At 32.9% G+C, this 13,644-nt stretch overlaps 1 protein-coding gene across 1 annotated transcript in view; it reads right to left on the reverse strand.

Annotated features, from left to right (window-relative positions):
• Xpr1 (xenotropic and polytropic retrovirus receptor 1) overlaps positions 1-13,644 on the reverse strand; it is a 179,671-nt gene that overhangs the window by 60,482 nt on the left and 105,545 nt on the right. Inside the window, exon 4 of the mRNA XM_077802388.1 lies at positions 2,205-2,428. Coding sequence (XP_077658514.1) covers positions 2,205-2,428 — 224 coding nt within the window. The remainder of the gene's footprint in view (positions 1-2,204; positions 2,429-13,644) is intronic.

A 13,644-nucleotide genomic window follows, 5' to 3' on the forward strand; every position in this document is an offset into this window, starting at 1 on the left:
TTTCAGAAAATGCTTTTTATTTATTGTGCTCAGAACACATTTATTTAGTACTTTGCTTTTTGAAGGACTGGTATAGAAGTGCATTTTCTCTTCTATCAAGTAACCCATGTAAGCACGTGCAAGGAAAATGGATGCTCATTTAGTCTGCTCAACTTTCCTTTTCCTTTCATTAATCTCAGATTGGGGATAGGAATGAAAAAGTCAGTAGGAAGGAACAAGTGAACTCAGTTGATAGTGTAGAAATTGAGGAAAAGTGGGTTCGTACCCTATAAAAATAGTATAAACACTAAACTTTTCCACATTTTCAAATTCTGTTGTTTGCTCATTGTTTGAAAAAGCTAGAAATCATGGATTTCTAAGGCTAGATCTATAAACTAAACATCTCTCAAATCTGATGATTACACACTTCATTAATAAAAAAGAATGAGCACACACTCCAAAATAAGCTCTGCTTTCGTATTTTAAAGATTTTTTTCCCTCTCAGGCTGGGAGTGTAGCTCAGTGGTAAAGTGCTTGCCTAGTACTTGTGAGGCCCTGAGTTCAATCCCTAGTACTGGAAAAGAAAAATTTTTTTTCTTACCATATTTTACTGTTTGATATTAAACTCTCCTTGGGGTACACATATTATAACTTGGACACCACTTTTAATTTCCCCTTTTCCCTGATTCTCAAAATAAATGTACTCTTATAGTATAGAAACTCCCAACGAATAGAGACTAGAGCAGAACTTTCATGATTAACAATTACTTTTGTTTTCCCAAGAAGCTTCTTTATAATTTCCCAAACAAAAGTTGCTGGAAAAAATTGATAAAACAAAATTTAACAGGGTATTTTCCTGTAACACAAAAGCATGTTAAGGAACTATGAAATATTGTTTTTATAACATATGGGAAAGCACTTTGTTTCTTTTAAAGGTTAAGTTATGAACTATAAATTTAAAAATTAAAATTAAGTTATAAAGCTATGGATAAAGCTTCAAAACAAAGGAGTTTATCATTATACATATTTTATTTCTTTTCTACTGTTATTTTCCAATTGAGTTCTTCTTTAAATGATAAAATATTAAATCATCAAAGAAGGTAGAATTATGAAGGGGCAAGTTAGAAATAAGTATATGCATTAATGACAGATTACTATAAATATGGGACTTTAATTATTTTTTATTTTAAAATTCGAATTCTTATCTTAGGCAATACTTTTGTTGAACTATCTTTACTTTTTGCTTGTTATTACATCCTATGATGGTCTTAACCACTCAATACAATAATCACAAAACTAAAATGAAAAACAAATAGTACACCAGATCTCTCTAATTAGATGCATATGCTTATTTAGAAGTTTACAATTGAAAACAGATTTTAAAAAAAAAATATTTAATTTTTTAGTTGTAGATGGACACAATGTCTTTATTTTATTTTTATGTGGTGCTGAGAACTGAACCCAGGGCCTTGCACGTGCTAGGTGAGCACACAACCCTAGCCTTGAAAACAGATTTTTTTGTTCAATAATCTTTTATAATTTAACTATGTGAACAAACTTATAAAAATTATAAATGAATAAATGCTCTGTATTTCCATAATTTAGCATACTTGGAAGTTCAATTTTTTTCAGACAGGTTTTTAAAATATTAAGTGATATAACAGCTGAGATGTTCAGCCTCAACACATCTGCTATGACTTAATTCCTCTCTTTAGATTTTTTCTTTTAATTTGGTTATACTGAAGTCTGTGAGCAATAAAATTGAAAGGATTCTGTTAGTGGCAATCTGAAAAAGTCAAGATCTTTTGTTTTATTAGTGCTAATTGCAGGAATGTTAACTTTCCAAATTTTTTTTTGTGGAAATTTTGCTGTTGGTTAGCAGGAACATAAATGCTCTTACATAGCCCAAAATGGTTAGATAGATTCTACCAGAACTGCTTTAAAGAATAGAGTGTAAACTGTTAGTCCCTGAGTCAAGGGATAACCCCTCATGTAGAATGCTTTTTAGAAAATTAATGTTCAAAAATACAAGTCTTTCCTACCATTTTTTTGCTCCATGGTTTTTAGTCAATAAGAACATCTAAAATCCCAATAAGAACATTAAGAATAATTGTATGCTAATGACTTTCCTTTTTGGATTGACTCATTCGTATAGTTCAAGATAGTTCTATTAAAATTTCTCATTTACTTAAAAATACAATTCTCCAAGATGAGAATCTAAGTACCTGATAGTTCTGCAGCAGGATAAGACTGAGGTAGAACTCGCTGAAGGCCAGTTTAAGGTCTTTAATATTCCTATGTTGGACACGCTCTTCGTGGGACAGGTGGAAGACTGGCTTTCTGCGTTGTCGCAGTGTAGTAACACCAGTACTTTCTTTCTGGGCATCCAGTGATGACTGAAGCTCATTCTGAAGTGTAGCAAATCTACGCTGAGCCTCTGCGAGTTTCTCTATTAGAAATAAAACAGAATTGTCAAATCAGTTAAGGTAAATATTTGATTGTAAGAGTTCTCACTGGCTTATGAAGTTTTATTAATTATTATAATTTGCTTTCCTAGAATTTCTAGGGGAAAAATGTTACATGTAATATTTAGAACTAGATAGAAAAAATATTTTAATGTAATATATTTTTCATTCTACCCCATAATTCACTTCAAACAAAAATGCTAGTACCCTTTCTTTATACAGATGAAGAATAAAATATAAAGAGTTACTAAGAGTCGGAATGAGGAATGGTACCTCCATTCTGAAATTTGAAAAACAGTTTGACTGATCTTAAAAAGTAAAACAGAATTACGATATGATTTAGCAATTCCACTTCTAGGTATATTACCTAAGAAAACTGAAAACATACACTGAAACAAACAAATACACAAACTTGCATTCACAATAGTCCAAAGTGGAAACAATCCAAATGTCCATTAATTGATGAAAGGATAAACAAAATGAAGTGTGTGCACGCATACAGACACACACACTCTCTCACAGGAATATCAGCCAAAATGGTATTAATTCATGTTATGTTGGATAAACCTTGAAGATATGCTGTGAAAGAAGCCAGACACAAAATATCACATATTGTATTATTCCATTTATATGAAATGTACAGAACACAGAAATTCATAGACATAGAATATAGATTAGTGATTGCCAGTGGCTTGGGGACACGGATATTGGGAAATGACTGCTACCAGGTATGTAGCATCTTTTGGGGATGATGAAAATATTTTGGAATTAGATCATGGGGATGGTTGTATATCCTTGTGAATAAAAATAAAACCACTGATTTATACATTTTAAAAGAATATCTTAATTTAAAAAAACTAATATGAAATGTTTCTGGTTGTACAGTTTAGTGGAGAAACAGGATTAGAATTTGGGGCTTTAGGTTTTTAATCTTGTATTTCCTACCATGTATTATTACTTCTCTAAAACAGGTATTCTAGGAAAAGACCAAAACTAAAAAAAAATTATGTGTTTAAAAAAATTAGGTATATCTGGATGTATGTGCTTATACAGTTGTCCCTCAGTATCCCTCAGTATTTACTTCCAAGGACATACCGGAAATGATTGTGGGGAAATGACTATGGTACCCCAAATCTGTAGATGCTAAAGTATCATTTAAAATGGTATAGTATTTGCATATAACATACAATTTATTTCCCAAATACTTTCTTTCTTTGCAGTGCTGAGCATTGAACCAAGGGCCTCATACATGCAAGGCAAGCTCTTTACCACTGAGTTATATCCTCAGTCCTTTCCCATAATATAAAGTGTCTCTAGATTACTTGTAAAAGCTAATACAATGTAAATTATTCATTATACTGTATTTTATTTAGGAAATAAGAAAAATGTCTGTACATATTCAGTACAGATACCATTTTCTCCAAATATCTACCTATTTATAGCTACATATCTAAAATATTTAATTTAAAAAATATATATTTCTTTTTTGCAGTGCTGGAGATTGAACCCAGAGCTGCACTTATGCTAGGCAAGCATTCTACCACTAAGCTACACTCCCAGCCCTCCTAAATATTTTGGACTTATAATTGGTTAAATTCATAGATGCAAACCCACTGACGTGGAAGGTCAACTGTATTTAAAAATAATACTCTGGGGGAAAAAAACCAGAAAAACAAACAATTACAGCAATTAAGAATAAAACTCTGTAACTTTACTTCCAAGGACATACCGGAAATAGGTAAATTTGGTTTCAAATCTTTGACTCATTAACTAGTCAATTTTAGTCTAGAGATTTTTTTTTTTCAATTTTTCTACTCCTTTCATAGGTGAAAGAGAGAATGCTAACTCCCTCATAAAATGGTTGCAAAAATGACAAGGAACTTGGCACTCAGTAAATAATGATGTTAATAATTATGAAATAAAAAGCATTATTTATGACTCCTTTCTCAAGTTCTTCCGTTCCTTTTTTTTTTTTTTTTTTTTTACTGTTATATGATCTTGTCTTACCCTAATCTTTAGTACTGTTGTCTTATCTGGCATTGCTTCTTTATTATTCATTGCTCTCTTTCTTTCAGTATCTTTCCTTTTTTGGGGGCAGTACTGGGGATTGACCAGGCCTCACATGTGCTAATAATAATAAGCAAGCCTTTTTCACTATCATGGTATTCCACGTAGTCTTGCTTTTAAAGAAACTATTTACATAGCAAAGGCAACAAAGCCATGAGTTCATACCCATGGAATAAACTAGTCACAGAAGAACTTATTTCTCATGTTAATGTCTGTATGTGACAACCCAAAGCCAAAGTCATACTGAACAGAGAAAAACTGAAAACGTTTCCTCTCTAATCATGAATAAGACAAGGATGTTAACTCTCAACTCTCCTAATCAATACAGTTTTGAAACACAAACCAGACCAATCAGACAACACAGAAACAAATTAAAGGGATGTGAACAGGAAAAGAAGTCAAATTCTCTGTTTGCTGATGACATAATTTTATACCTCAAGGACCCAAAAAAGTCCATCAGAAGACTTCTAGATTTGACAAATTCAGCAAAGTAGGAAGATACCAAATTGACATACAAAAATCAATAGCTTTCTTGTACTCCAACCATGAATCTGTCAAAAACTAAATCAAAACTACTCCATTCATAGTAGCCTCAAAAAAAAAAAAACTTAGGAATAAATCTAAGAAAGTGAAAGATCTCTATGAAAAGTATTATAAAACAGCAAAGAAATATATTCAAGACGACCTTAGAAGATGGAAAGACCTACCATGATCATGGATAGGTAGAATTAATACTGTCACAAAGGCCATATTATCAAAAGCAATCTATAGATTCAATGCAATCCCTATCAAAATGCCAATGACATTATTCACAATGTCAGAGGGGAAAATCCTCCTAAAACTTATAGAGAAGAACAAAAGATCTAGAATAGCCAAAGTAATCCTGAGTAGCAAGAGTGAGACTGATCTCCAATTATACTACAGAGCTAATAAATATAGCATGCAATGGCATAAAAACAGATGCAAAGATGAATGGAAGAGACTAGAAGACAGAAAAATCCAGTTATCTAATCCTCGACAGAGATGCCAAAAGCATACACTGGAGAAAAAATAGCCCTGTGCTCGGAAGACTGTATGTAGAAGAACGAAACTAGATCCCTACCTCTCATACTGTGCAAAAATTGACTCAAAGTGGAGTAAAGACCTAGGAATTGGATCAGAAACAGTGTAACTTCTAGAAGAAAACATAACTCCAATATACTGGCACAGGTACTGACCTCCTTAATAACTCCTAAAGTTCAAAAAATAAATCGACAATCAATAAGTGGGATGGCATTAAAATAAAAATTTTAAAAATACTGTGAGAATCAAATAATAATAAAAAAGGAATCAAGAGCATGAAGAAAGAATATATAGAACAGAACAAATTCTTTGCCACCTACTCTTCCTACAGGTGATTAGTAACAAGAATATATAAAAAAACTCAAAAAGCTTAATCCCCCCCAAAAAAAACTAATAACCAACTCAGTAAATGGGCAAAAGACCTAAAAAGACAATTCTCAAAAGAAGAAATACAAAACGTTCAACATCCTTAGCAACTGGGGAGATGCAAATTAAAAAACCTTGAGATTTCATCAATGGCAATCATCAAGAATCTAAATAATGAAAATTGTTGGCAAAAATGTGGGAAAAAGTATGGTAGTTTATACATTGCTGGTGGAATTGCAAATTAGTATAATTAGTTTGGAAAGCAATATGGAGATTTCTCAAAAGAACAGTAATGGGACCACCATATGACCTAGCTATACCACTCCTCAGTATTTATCCAAAAGAATTAAAATCAGCATACTATAGTGATACATGCACAACAATGTTTATAGCAGCACAATCCTCAATAGTCAAGTTATAGGTACCCATCAGTAGACAATTAGATAAGGAAAATGTGTTATATATACACAATGGAGTTCTACTCAGTCATAAAGAATGATATTAGGGGCTGGGTTGTGGCTCAGTGATAGAATGCTTGTCTTTCATGTGTGAGGTACTGGGTTTGATCCTCAGCACCACACAAAAAGCTATTGTGTACATCTACAACTAAAAAAAAAAAAAGATTTTTTTTTCTTTTTGCTAGATCCTCAGCCCTTAAAAATTAAAAAAAATTTTTTAATAAGAGATTAATGCTTTAATGGAGGTGGCTGTGGTAAAGTTTTTCTCCCAATCTGTAGGATTTCTCGTCACTTTATTGTTTCCTGAAAAAAAAAAAAAAGAAAAAAGAAAAGGCTTTTTAACTTGAATCCATCCCATTTACTAATTCTTGATTTTACTTCTTGAGCTTTAAGAGTCTTGTTAAGGAAGTCAGATCCTAGGCCAACATGGTGAAGATTTGGGCCTATTTTTTCTCTATTAGGTGCAGGGTCTCTGTTCTAGTGCCTAAGTCTTTGATCCACTTTGAGTTGACTTTTGTGTAGGGTGAGAGATAGAGGTTTAATTTCATTTTGCAACATACGGATTTCCAATTTTGCCAGCACAATTTATTGAACAGACTATCTTTCCTCCAGTGAATGTTTTTGGCACCTTTGTCTAGTGTGGCACCTTTTTTCTAGTATGACATAATCACATTTATGTGGGTTTGTCTCTGTGTCCTCTATTTTGTACCACTGTACCACAAGTCTATTTTGGTGCCAATACCATGCTGTTTTTATTACTATACCTCTGTAGTATAGTTATGATGCCTCCTACTTCACTTTTCTTGCTAAAGATTGCTTTAGGTATTCTGGGTCTCTTATTTTTTCCAAATAAATTTCATGATTGCTTTTTCTAATTCTATGAAGAGTGTCACTGCGATTTTAATAGGAATTGCATTAAATCTGTGTAACGCTTTTGGTAGTATGGCCATTTTGACAATATTAATTCTGCCAATCCAGGAACATGGGAGATCTTTCCATCTTCTGAGGTTTTCTTCAATTTCTTTTTTTAGTGTGCTATAGTTTTCATTGTAGAGGTTTCACCTCTTTTGTTAGATTGATTCCCAGGTGTTTTTTTTTTTTTGTTGTTGTTGTTTGTTTTTTTTTAAAGGCTATTGTGAATGGAGTAGTTTTCCTAATTTCTCTTCCAGGGGATTCTTTGCTGATGTATATGAATGTGTTTGATTTATGATTATTGATTTTTATCCTGCTATGTTGCTGAATTCATTTATTAGTTCTAGAAGTTTTCTGGTGGAATTTTTTTGATCTTCCAGATATAGAATCATGTCATCAGCAAATAGTGATAGTTTGAGTTCTTCTTCACCTATTTGTATCCCTTTAATTTCTTTCTTCTGTCTAACTGCTCTGGCTAGAGTTTCAAGGACGATGTTGAATAGAAGTGGTGACAGAGGACATACTTGTCTTGTTCCAGTTTTTAGCGGGAATGCTTTCAATTTTTCTCTATTTAGAATGATGCTGGCCTTGGGTTTAGCAATATATAGCTTTTACAATGTTGAGGTATGTTTCTACTATTCCTAGTTTTTCTAGTGTTTTGAACATGAAGATGTGGTGTATTTTGTCAAATGCTTTTTCTGCATCTATTGTGATGATCATATGATTCTTGTTTTTAAGTCCATTTATTGATTTCCATATATTGAACCAACCCTGCATCCCTGGGATGAATCCCACTTGATCATGGTACACTTATCTTTTTAATGTGTTTTTGTATGTGATTTACCAGAATTTTATTGAGAATTTTTGCATCTATGTTCATCAGGGATTTGGGTCCAAAGTTTTCTTTCCTTGATGGTCTTTGTCTGGTTTTGGTATCAGGGTGATATTAGCCTCATAGACTGAGTTTGGAAGGGTTCCCTCCTTTTCTATTTCATGGAATACTTTAAGGAGTCTTGGTGTTAATTCTTCTTTGAAAGCCAATCCCACAAAACCAAAGGCAGAATGGTTTCTCTAATATGTGAATGCTAATTCACAATAAGGTTGGGGGCACTAGGGAAGAATAGCATTACCTTAGATTAGATAGAGGGAAGTGATGGGAGGGGAAGAAAGAGGATGTGGGGATAGGAAAGATAGTAGAATAAAACAGACATTATTACTGTATGTATATATATGTGACTGCATGACCCATATGATTCTGCAACATGTACACTCAGAAAAATTAGAAATTATATCCCATCTATGCATATCAAAGTGTATAAATGCATTCTACTGTTATGTATAACTAATTAAAACAAAAAAAATTTTAAAAGAATGAATTCATGTCATTTGCTGGTAAATGGATATAATTTGAGAATATCATGCTTAAGTGAAATAAGCTAGACTCAGAAAGTCAAAGGTTGGGTATTTTCTCTCATATACGGAACCTAGAGAGAAAGAATAAAAAGGGGGCTCTCATGAAAACAGAAGGGAGATCAGCAAAGGCAGAGACCAAGGGGGAAAGGGAGGAAGGAAAAGAAAGAGTAAGAAGCAGGGAATGAAGTTGGTCAAATAGTTCTATGTGCATGTAAGAATATATCACAATTCATCCCAATTTTATATAACTCTAATGTACTAATTAAACAAATAAATAAACAGAAGGAAGACGGATAGAGTAGAGGAAGATGATTAGAAGAAGGGATGAGGGAAAGGAAAAAGAACATACTGTGGGGTGAAATGAAGCAAACCATGTTACATGTGTTTATGAATATATCAAAATGAACCCAACTATTATGTTTAACCATAATGCACTAAAAAAAGTTAACCAACCTTACCTGTTCTTTGCTTTTAGAAAACAGTTATTTCATAATTACAAGCTATTTTCTGAAGAGCAAAGCTATTATATTTTTAAGCAAGTAAAAAATAATTCTTTATAAAATAAAGTTAGTGTCTAAGAATACTTTTATTACTTGTCTACCAGTCTTGCAATGTTATTATCTTGCTGATTCAATTTATGGACTTCAGTGTTGAAACCTATAAGAATGTTCACCTTGTTATATTACAAGCAATGTTTATACTGCTTTCATCTGAAATTCTTACCACTTGATACTGTACAACTCAAACACCAAATATACCAAGAAGAATTCTTAGTCACAGATTAGTAATGTTTCTACCACAAAGGCTCCCCCTCCTTTTAAAATTCCCTGCTCCTCTGGTGGTATTCAAATACTAAAATACTTTATCTATTAAGATAAATAAATGCCCAATCCTTATTAACCAACAACATAATAAAAAAACAATAACTTATATCAGGTTTCCTGAATATTGACTGAATATAGCCTTTGATTTGTAACAAGCGGAATCCCAGAGGGCTAGGATCATTTTGCTCATTTTATAAGCAAGCACATGGAGGCCTAGGGAGTTTAAATAGTAAACTTCTTCTAAAGAAAAAAAAAACAACATAAGATTCAAAAATTCAAATTGTAGATAATGACAGGTACTTTCATTCAGTTTTGTTTGGCTTTTTGAGTGTGATTAGAAATAGAAACAATAAAATGTAATTTAGAGGATATTTAGAGGAACATGTCACTTAAAAACTGATCATTTTTAGATATAAATAATTTGGTAGATGTAAGTGGATGGAGGTAAGTTAATATTATCCCTATATTATTTATTATCCCTATATTATTTATAGTTTTTCATGTGCCCTAGAGTCTGAAGATTACAGTCTACAAGACAATCTCCCTTAGAGACGGCAGCTAAATAAGAAGCAAAATGATACTGTTTACATCAAGTGCCAAACTCTATTTCTGTCAATCATGTCTTCATATTACCCATTACTTCCTGACCTGGCAAAAAGTCAGTCTGTAGACTATCAATTTATACCTACTCTGATGACATCAAGAGATACGCCCCAATAGCCCTGCCAATACACACAAAAAATGTAATACATCACAGCATCCAAATTTTTAATAGCTAGCCTAAAATTATTTTTAAGAAGTGGCCTAGTCTAAGACACCATTTTTCAAATTGAGTGTTACAACCCGTTATAGGGTCATAAAACCAAATTAGTGAATCATAACCAAATGTAAAAAAATAAAACAGAAAAGTATGAAAAACAATATATTGCAAGTAGTAAGGGTAAGCATCTTTTCATGAAAAAAATTTAAATTATTTAAATATATTGCATACTCACAAATATAAATGGACATAAACATACATAAAACACATTTGAATATACGTACTGAATCATATAATATGGATGTATTTTATTGTACCTCAAAATATAAAAATTATATAGTGCTAAAAATAAACATTCTTTGTAAACCAAGAGGCATTATCTATAATTTGCGATATAAATCATCCATTTAGAAGTAGGATCAAAGATCCTTCCCAAAAAACAGCACAGTAAAAGAAAAATGCTAATCCAGGAGTGCTCAACCAGTGAGCCACATCCCCTTCCCTTTTTGTATTTGGAGACAGGGTCTCACTGAGTTGTTTGGGGCCCAGCTAAATTATGGAGGCTGGCTTTGAACTTGTGATCTTCCTGCCTTGGCCTCCCCAGGCTCTGGGATTACAGGCCCTTGTGTCACCAAGCCTCCAACAGCCTTTTCTTAATTTAAACACTCTTTCCAATGCAAATACCTATTGTTTTAGTCATTTCTTCTTCTGCCCATCATTCCTGCCCTCTAAGGCTGGTTCCTCCTTATCCTTTTACCTCCTAATTGTGGAAATTATTTGTCCTTGGAACACTGCAATTCCTTCTGCATATTTTTCCTTGTAGAAAACCTATCTATTTGCAAATAATATTTCTATTTTGTCTTCTATTTTGCTTTCCTAGGTATTTGGAATGTAGCAAAAAAGACATGCATACACACCACAGCTTTTCATGGCTCTCTTTGCACTAGTTGTTCCCTTTGACTAGGAAGAAGCCTAGCCGTAAATGAAAAATAATTATGAGGATACAGAATGAAAAAATTTGCTTGTTTACTTTTGTTTAAAGGGAGTGACTTGCTAAGAAGACCAAATCAGTAAAAAGAGGAGTTTAAATAGATTTATATTGAATCATTCCCAGAGGAAATCATTATTAGAGCAAAGTCTTAGAGTTGTAATTCAGTCAGTAGATAAAAAGATCAGCTATAAAATAAAGAGGGACAGCTATTCTACAAAGATTAGAGAAAATTACATAAGGATGAGAATGTTTATAGGTACTTGGGGAAAAGGTGGAATACATATTCATGATATTATCCATCAATAGAAGTTGATGTCCTTCATTTATATTTGCAATGTGGGGGGTATAATGAGCATGAAGAAGACGACAGTGGAGTTAAAGAGTTAAGGAGACCATTTATGTACAATGTGTCAAAATGTATTCTATAGTAATGTATAACTAATTAGAACAATTTTTTTAAAAAATTAAAAAAAAAAAAAAACAACAACTAAGGAGAGAACCTGAGGTATAGCTCAGTGGTAGAGTGCTTGCCTGCCATGTTCAAGGCCCTGGAATCACCCTTAGCACCACCAAAAATAATGACGATAATAATAACAATGGTGACAATTCAGGAGAAAGGGTTATGGTTTATAAAAACACATTGAAAAGAATACTAAGGAGGATTCACAGGCAGTTTTGAGGACATAGTTAAGGGTGCAACAATGAATTTATAGTGGTTCCAATTTGTTCTCCTGTTTTCCTAAGCAGTTCTAGAAGTATGCATGAAAAAGGCAAAGGTTATAATGGTCTAGTTTTGCTAGGCATATGCAATATAAAGCAATGAGGGTAAAAGGATTAAAAACACAATGGACAAAATGGCTAAAATGATTGATGAGAAGGAATTAATTCTGGGAGGGGCATAATTGACTAGAAAAAACTGAAGGAGTTAAAGAAATTGAGTTCTGTGAGACTGAAAAACAGATGCTAAAGGAACAGGAGGATTTAATATTTTAAAGCAGAGCAATTCTGGGCAATGGGTGTGGCCATGGGAGTATATAGCCAAAGTAGAGTGGAACTAAATATGGATTGGAAGTCAAGAGTCTGAAGTTTTCAACGGGCAACCAAAAAAATCAACAAATGTAAATGTAGAACAGCTCAGAGTAGAAAGCTCTATAAAATAATGAATGCTTAGGAAGTCCATTTTTGTATGAATATGCAGAAATACTGATTTAGAACAACAATGGTAGCTAAAAGAATGCTGGACTTAGCTTCTTGTGTTTTGGTAGGTTCTTGTTACTGCCATTTCATAACCTCTCTCCATGTCCCCTCTCCCACTATGTCATAAAAGAATAATCAGCCTGCTTTGAAAGGGCTGCCAAGAAAGGACACCTGAGTAAGATGCTTCCAGAAGTTGTAGACAAGCTAGGAAAATAAAATCATCCTCTGAAAAAGAAACTAGTAAAGGCATGAAACTATTCATCCTTTGACTAATCCATACTAGTATTTGGTTTATGATTATATGTGTTAAGATTACGGTATTTCCAAAGTTTTTGCCAAGAGATGAGGGTATATTCTCAATAATCATGGCTGATATAAAATTTAAATCTCTTCTAATTTAATAATATTTAAATAGTATTGATATAATTTGCATATTAAATACCAAAAAAGCAACATTATAGCTTGATATCATAAAATATAGAGCAAAATTTATTTATCCATTGCTATGATTTGAATATAGCAAAGCAGGCTGAAGATTAATGTCCCCTCCAAAACTCATGTTGAAGATTAATCCCTACTGTGTCGGGGGAGAACTTAATCCAACTATGGTATTTAGAGGTGGGTCCTTCATTAAGTGTTTAGGAATAGACGAAGTCTTCAGTAGAGCCCTTGTGATTGAATACTAGTGGCTTTAAAAGAAGGAGAAAGACTAGAAGATACATACATGTGCATGTTCCCCATTTCTTGCCATGGATTATTCTGCATTGCTGTGAAACAATGCCAGCAAAGCCATCAACAGTCGTGGCTCCTTAACCTTGAATCTCTAGAATCATTAGCTAAAATAAACTCTTTTCTTGAAAAATTAGTCATGGTATCACGTTCTTAGCAATAGAAAACAGACTAAGAATTCATTACTGCTTAAAGCATGGAGATATTATACCCAATAGGTATTCTAGTTATTAGGGTATAAACTCAGCAATATAGGGATTACATGTAAGTTTTTTCCCCAGAGTCTGGATGAAATGGCCCTATGAATCTAACTCACTTTTTTTTCTGATTCTGTACTAATGAAACCATCTTATCATCACCTAGGTTTCACAGGAATTATGATGTTTAAGGCAATACTAAAATTTTTCATCATAAAGATATT

This window comes from Urocitellus parryii, chromosome 9 (genome assembly GCF_045843805.1).
Source record: "Urocitellus parryii isolate mUroPar1 chromosome 9, mUroPar1.hap1, whole genome shotgun sequence".
NCBI lineage: Eukaryota > Metazoa > Chordata > Mammalia > Rodentia > Sciuridae > Urocitellus > Urocitellus parryii.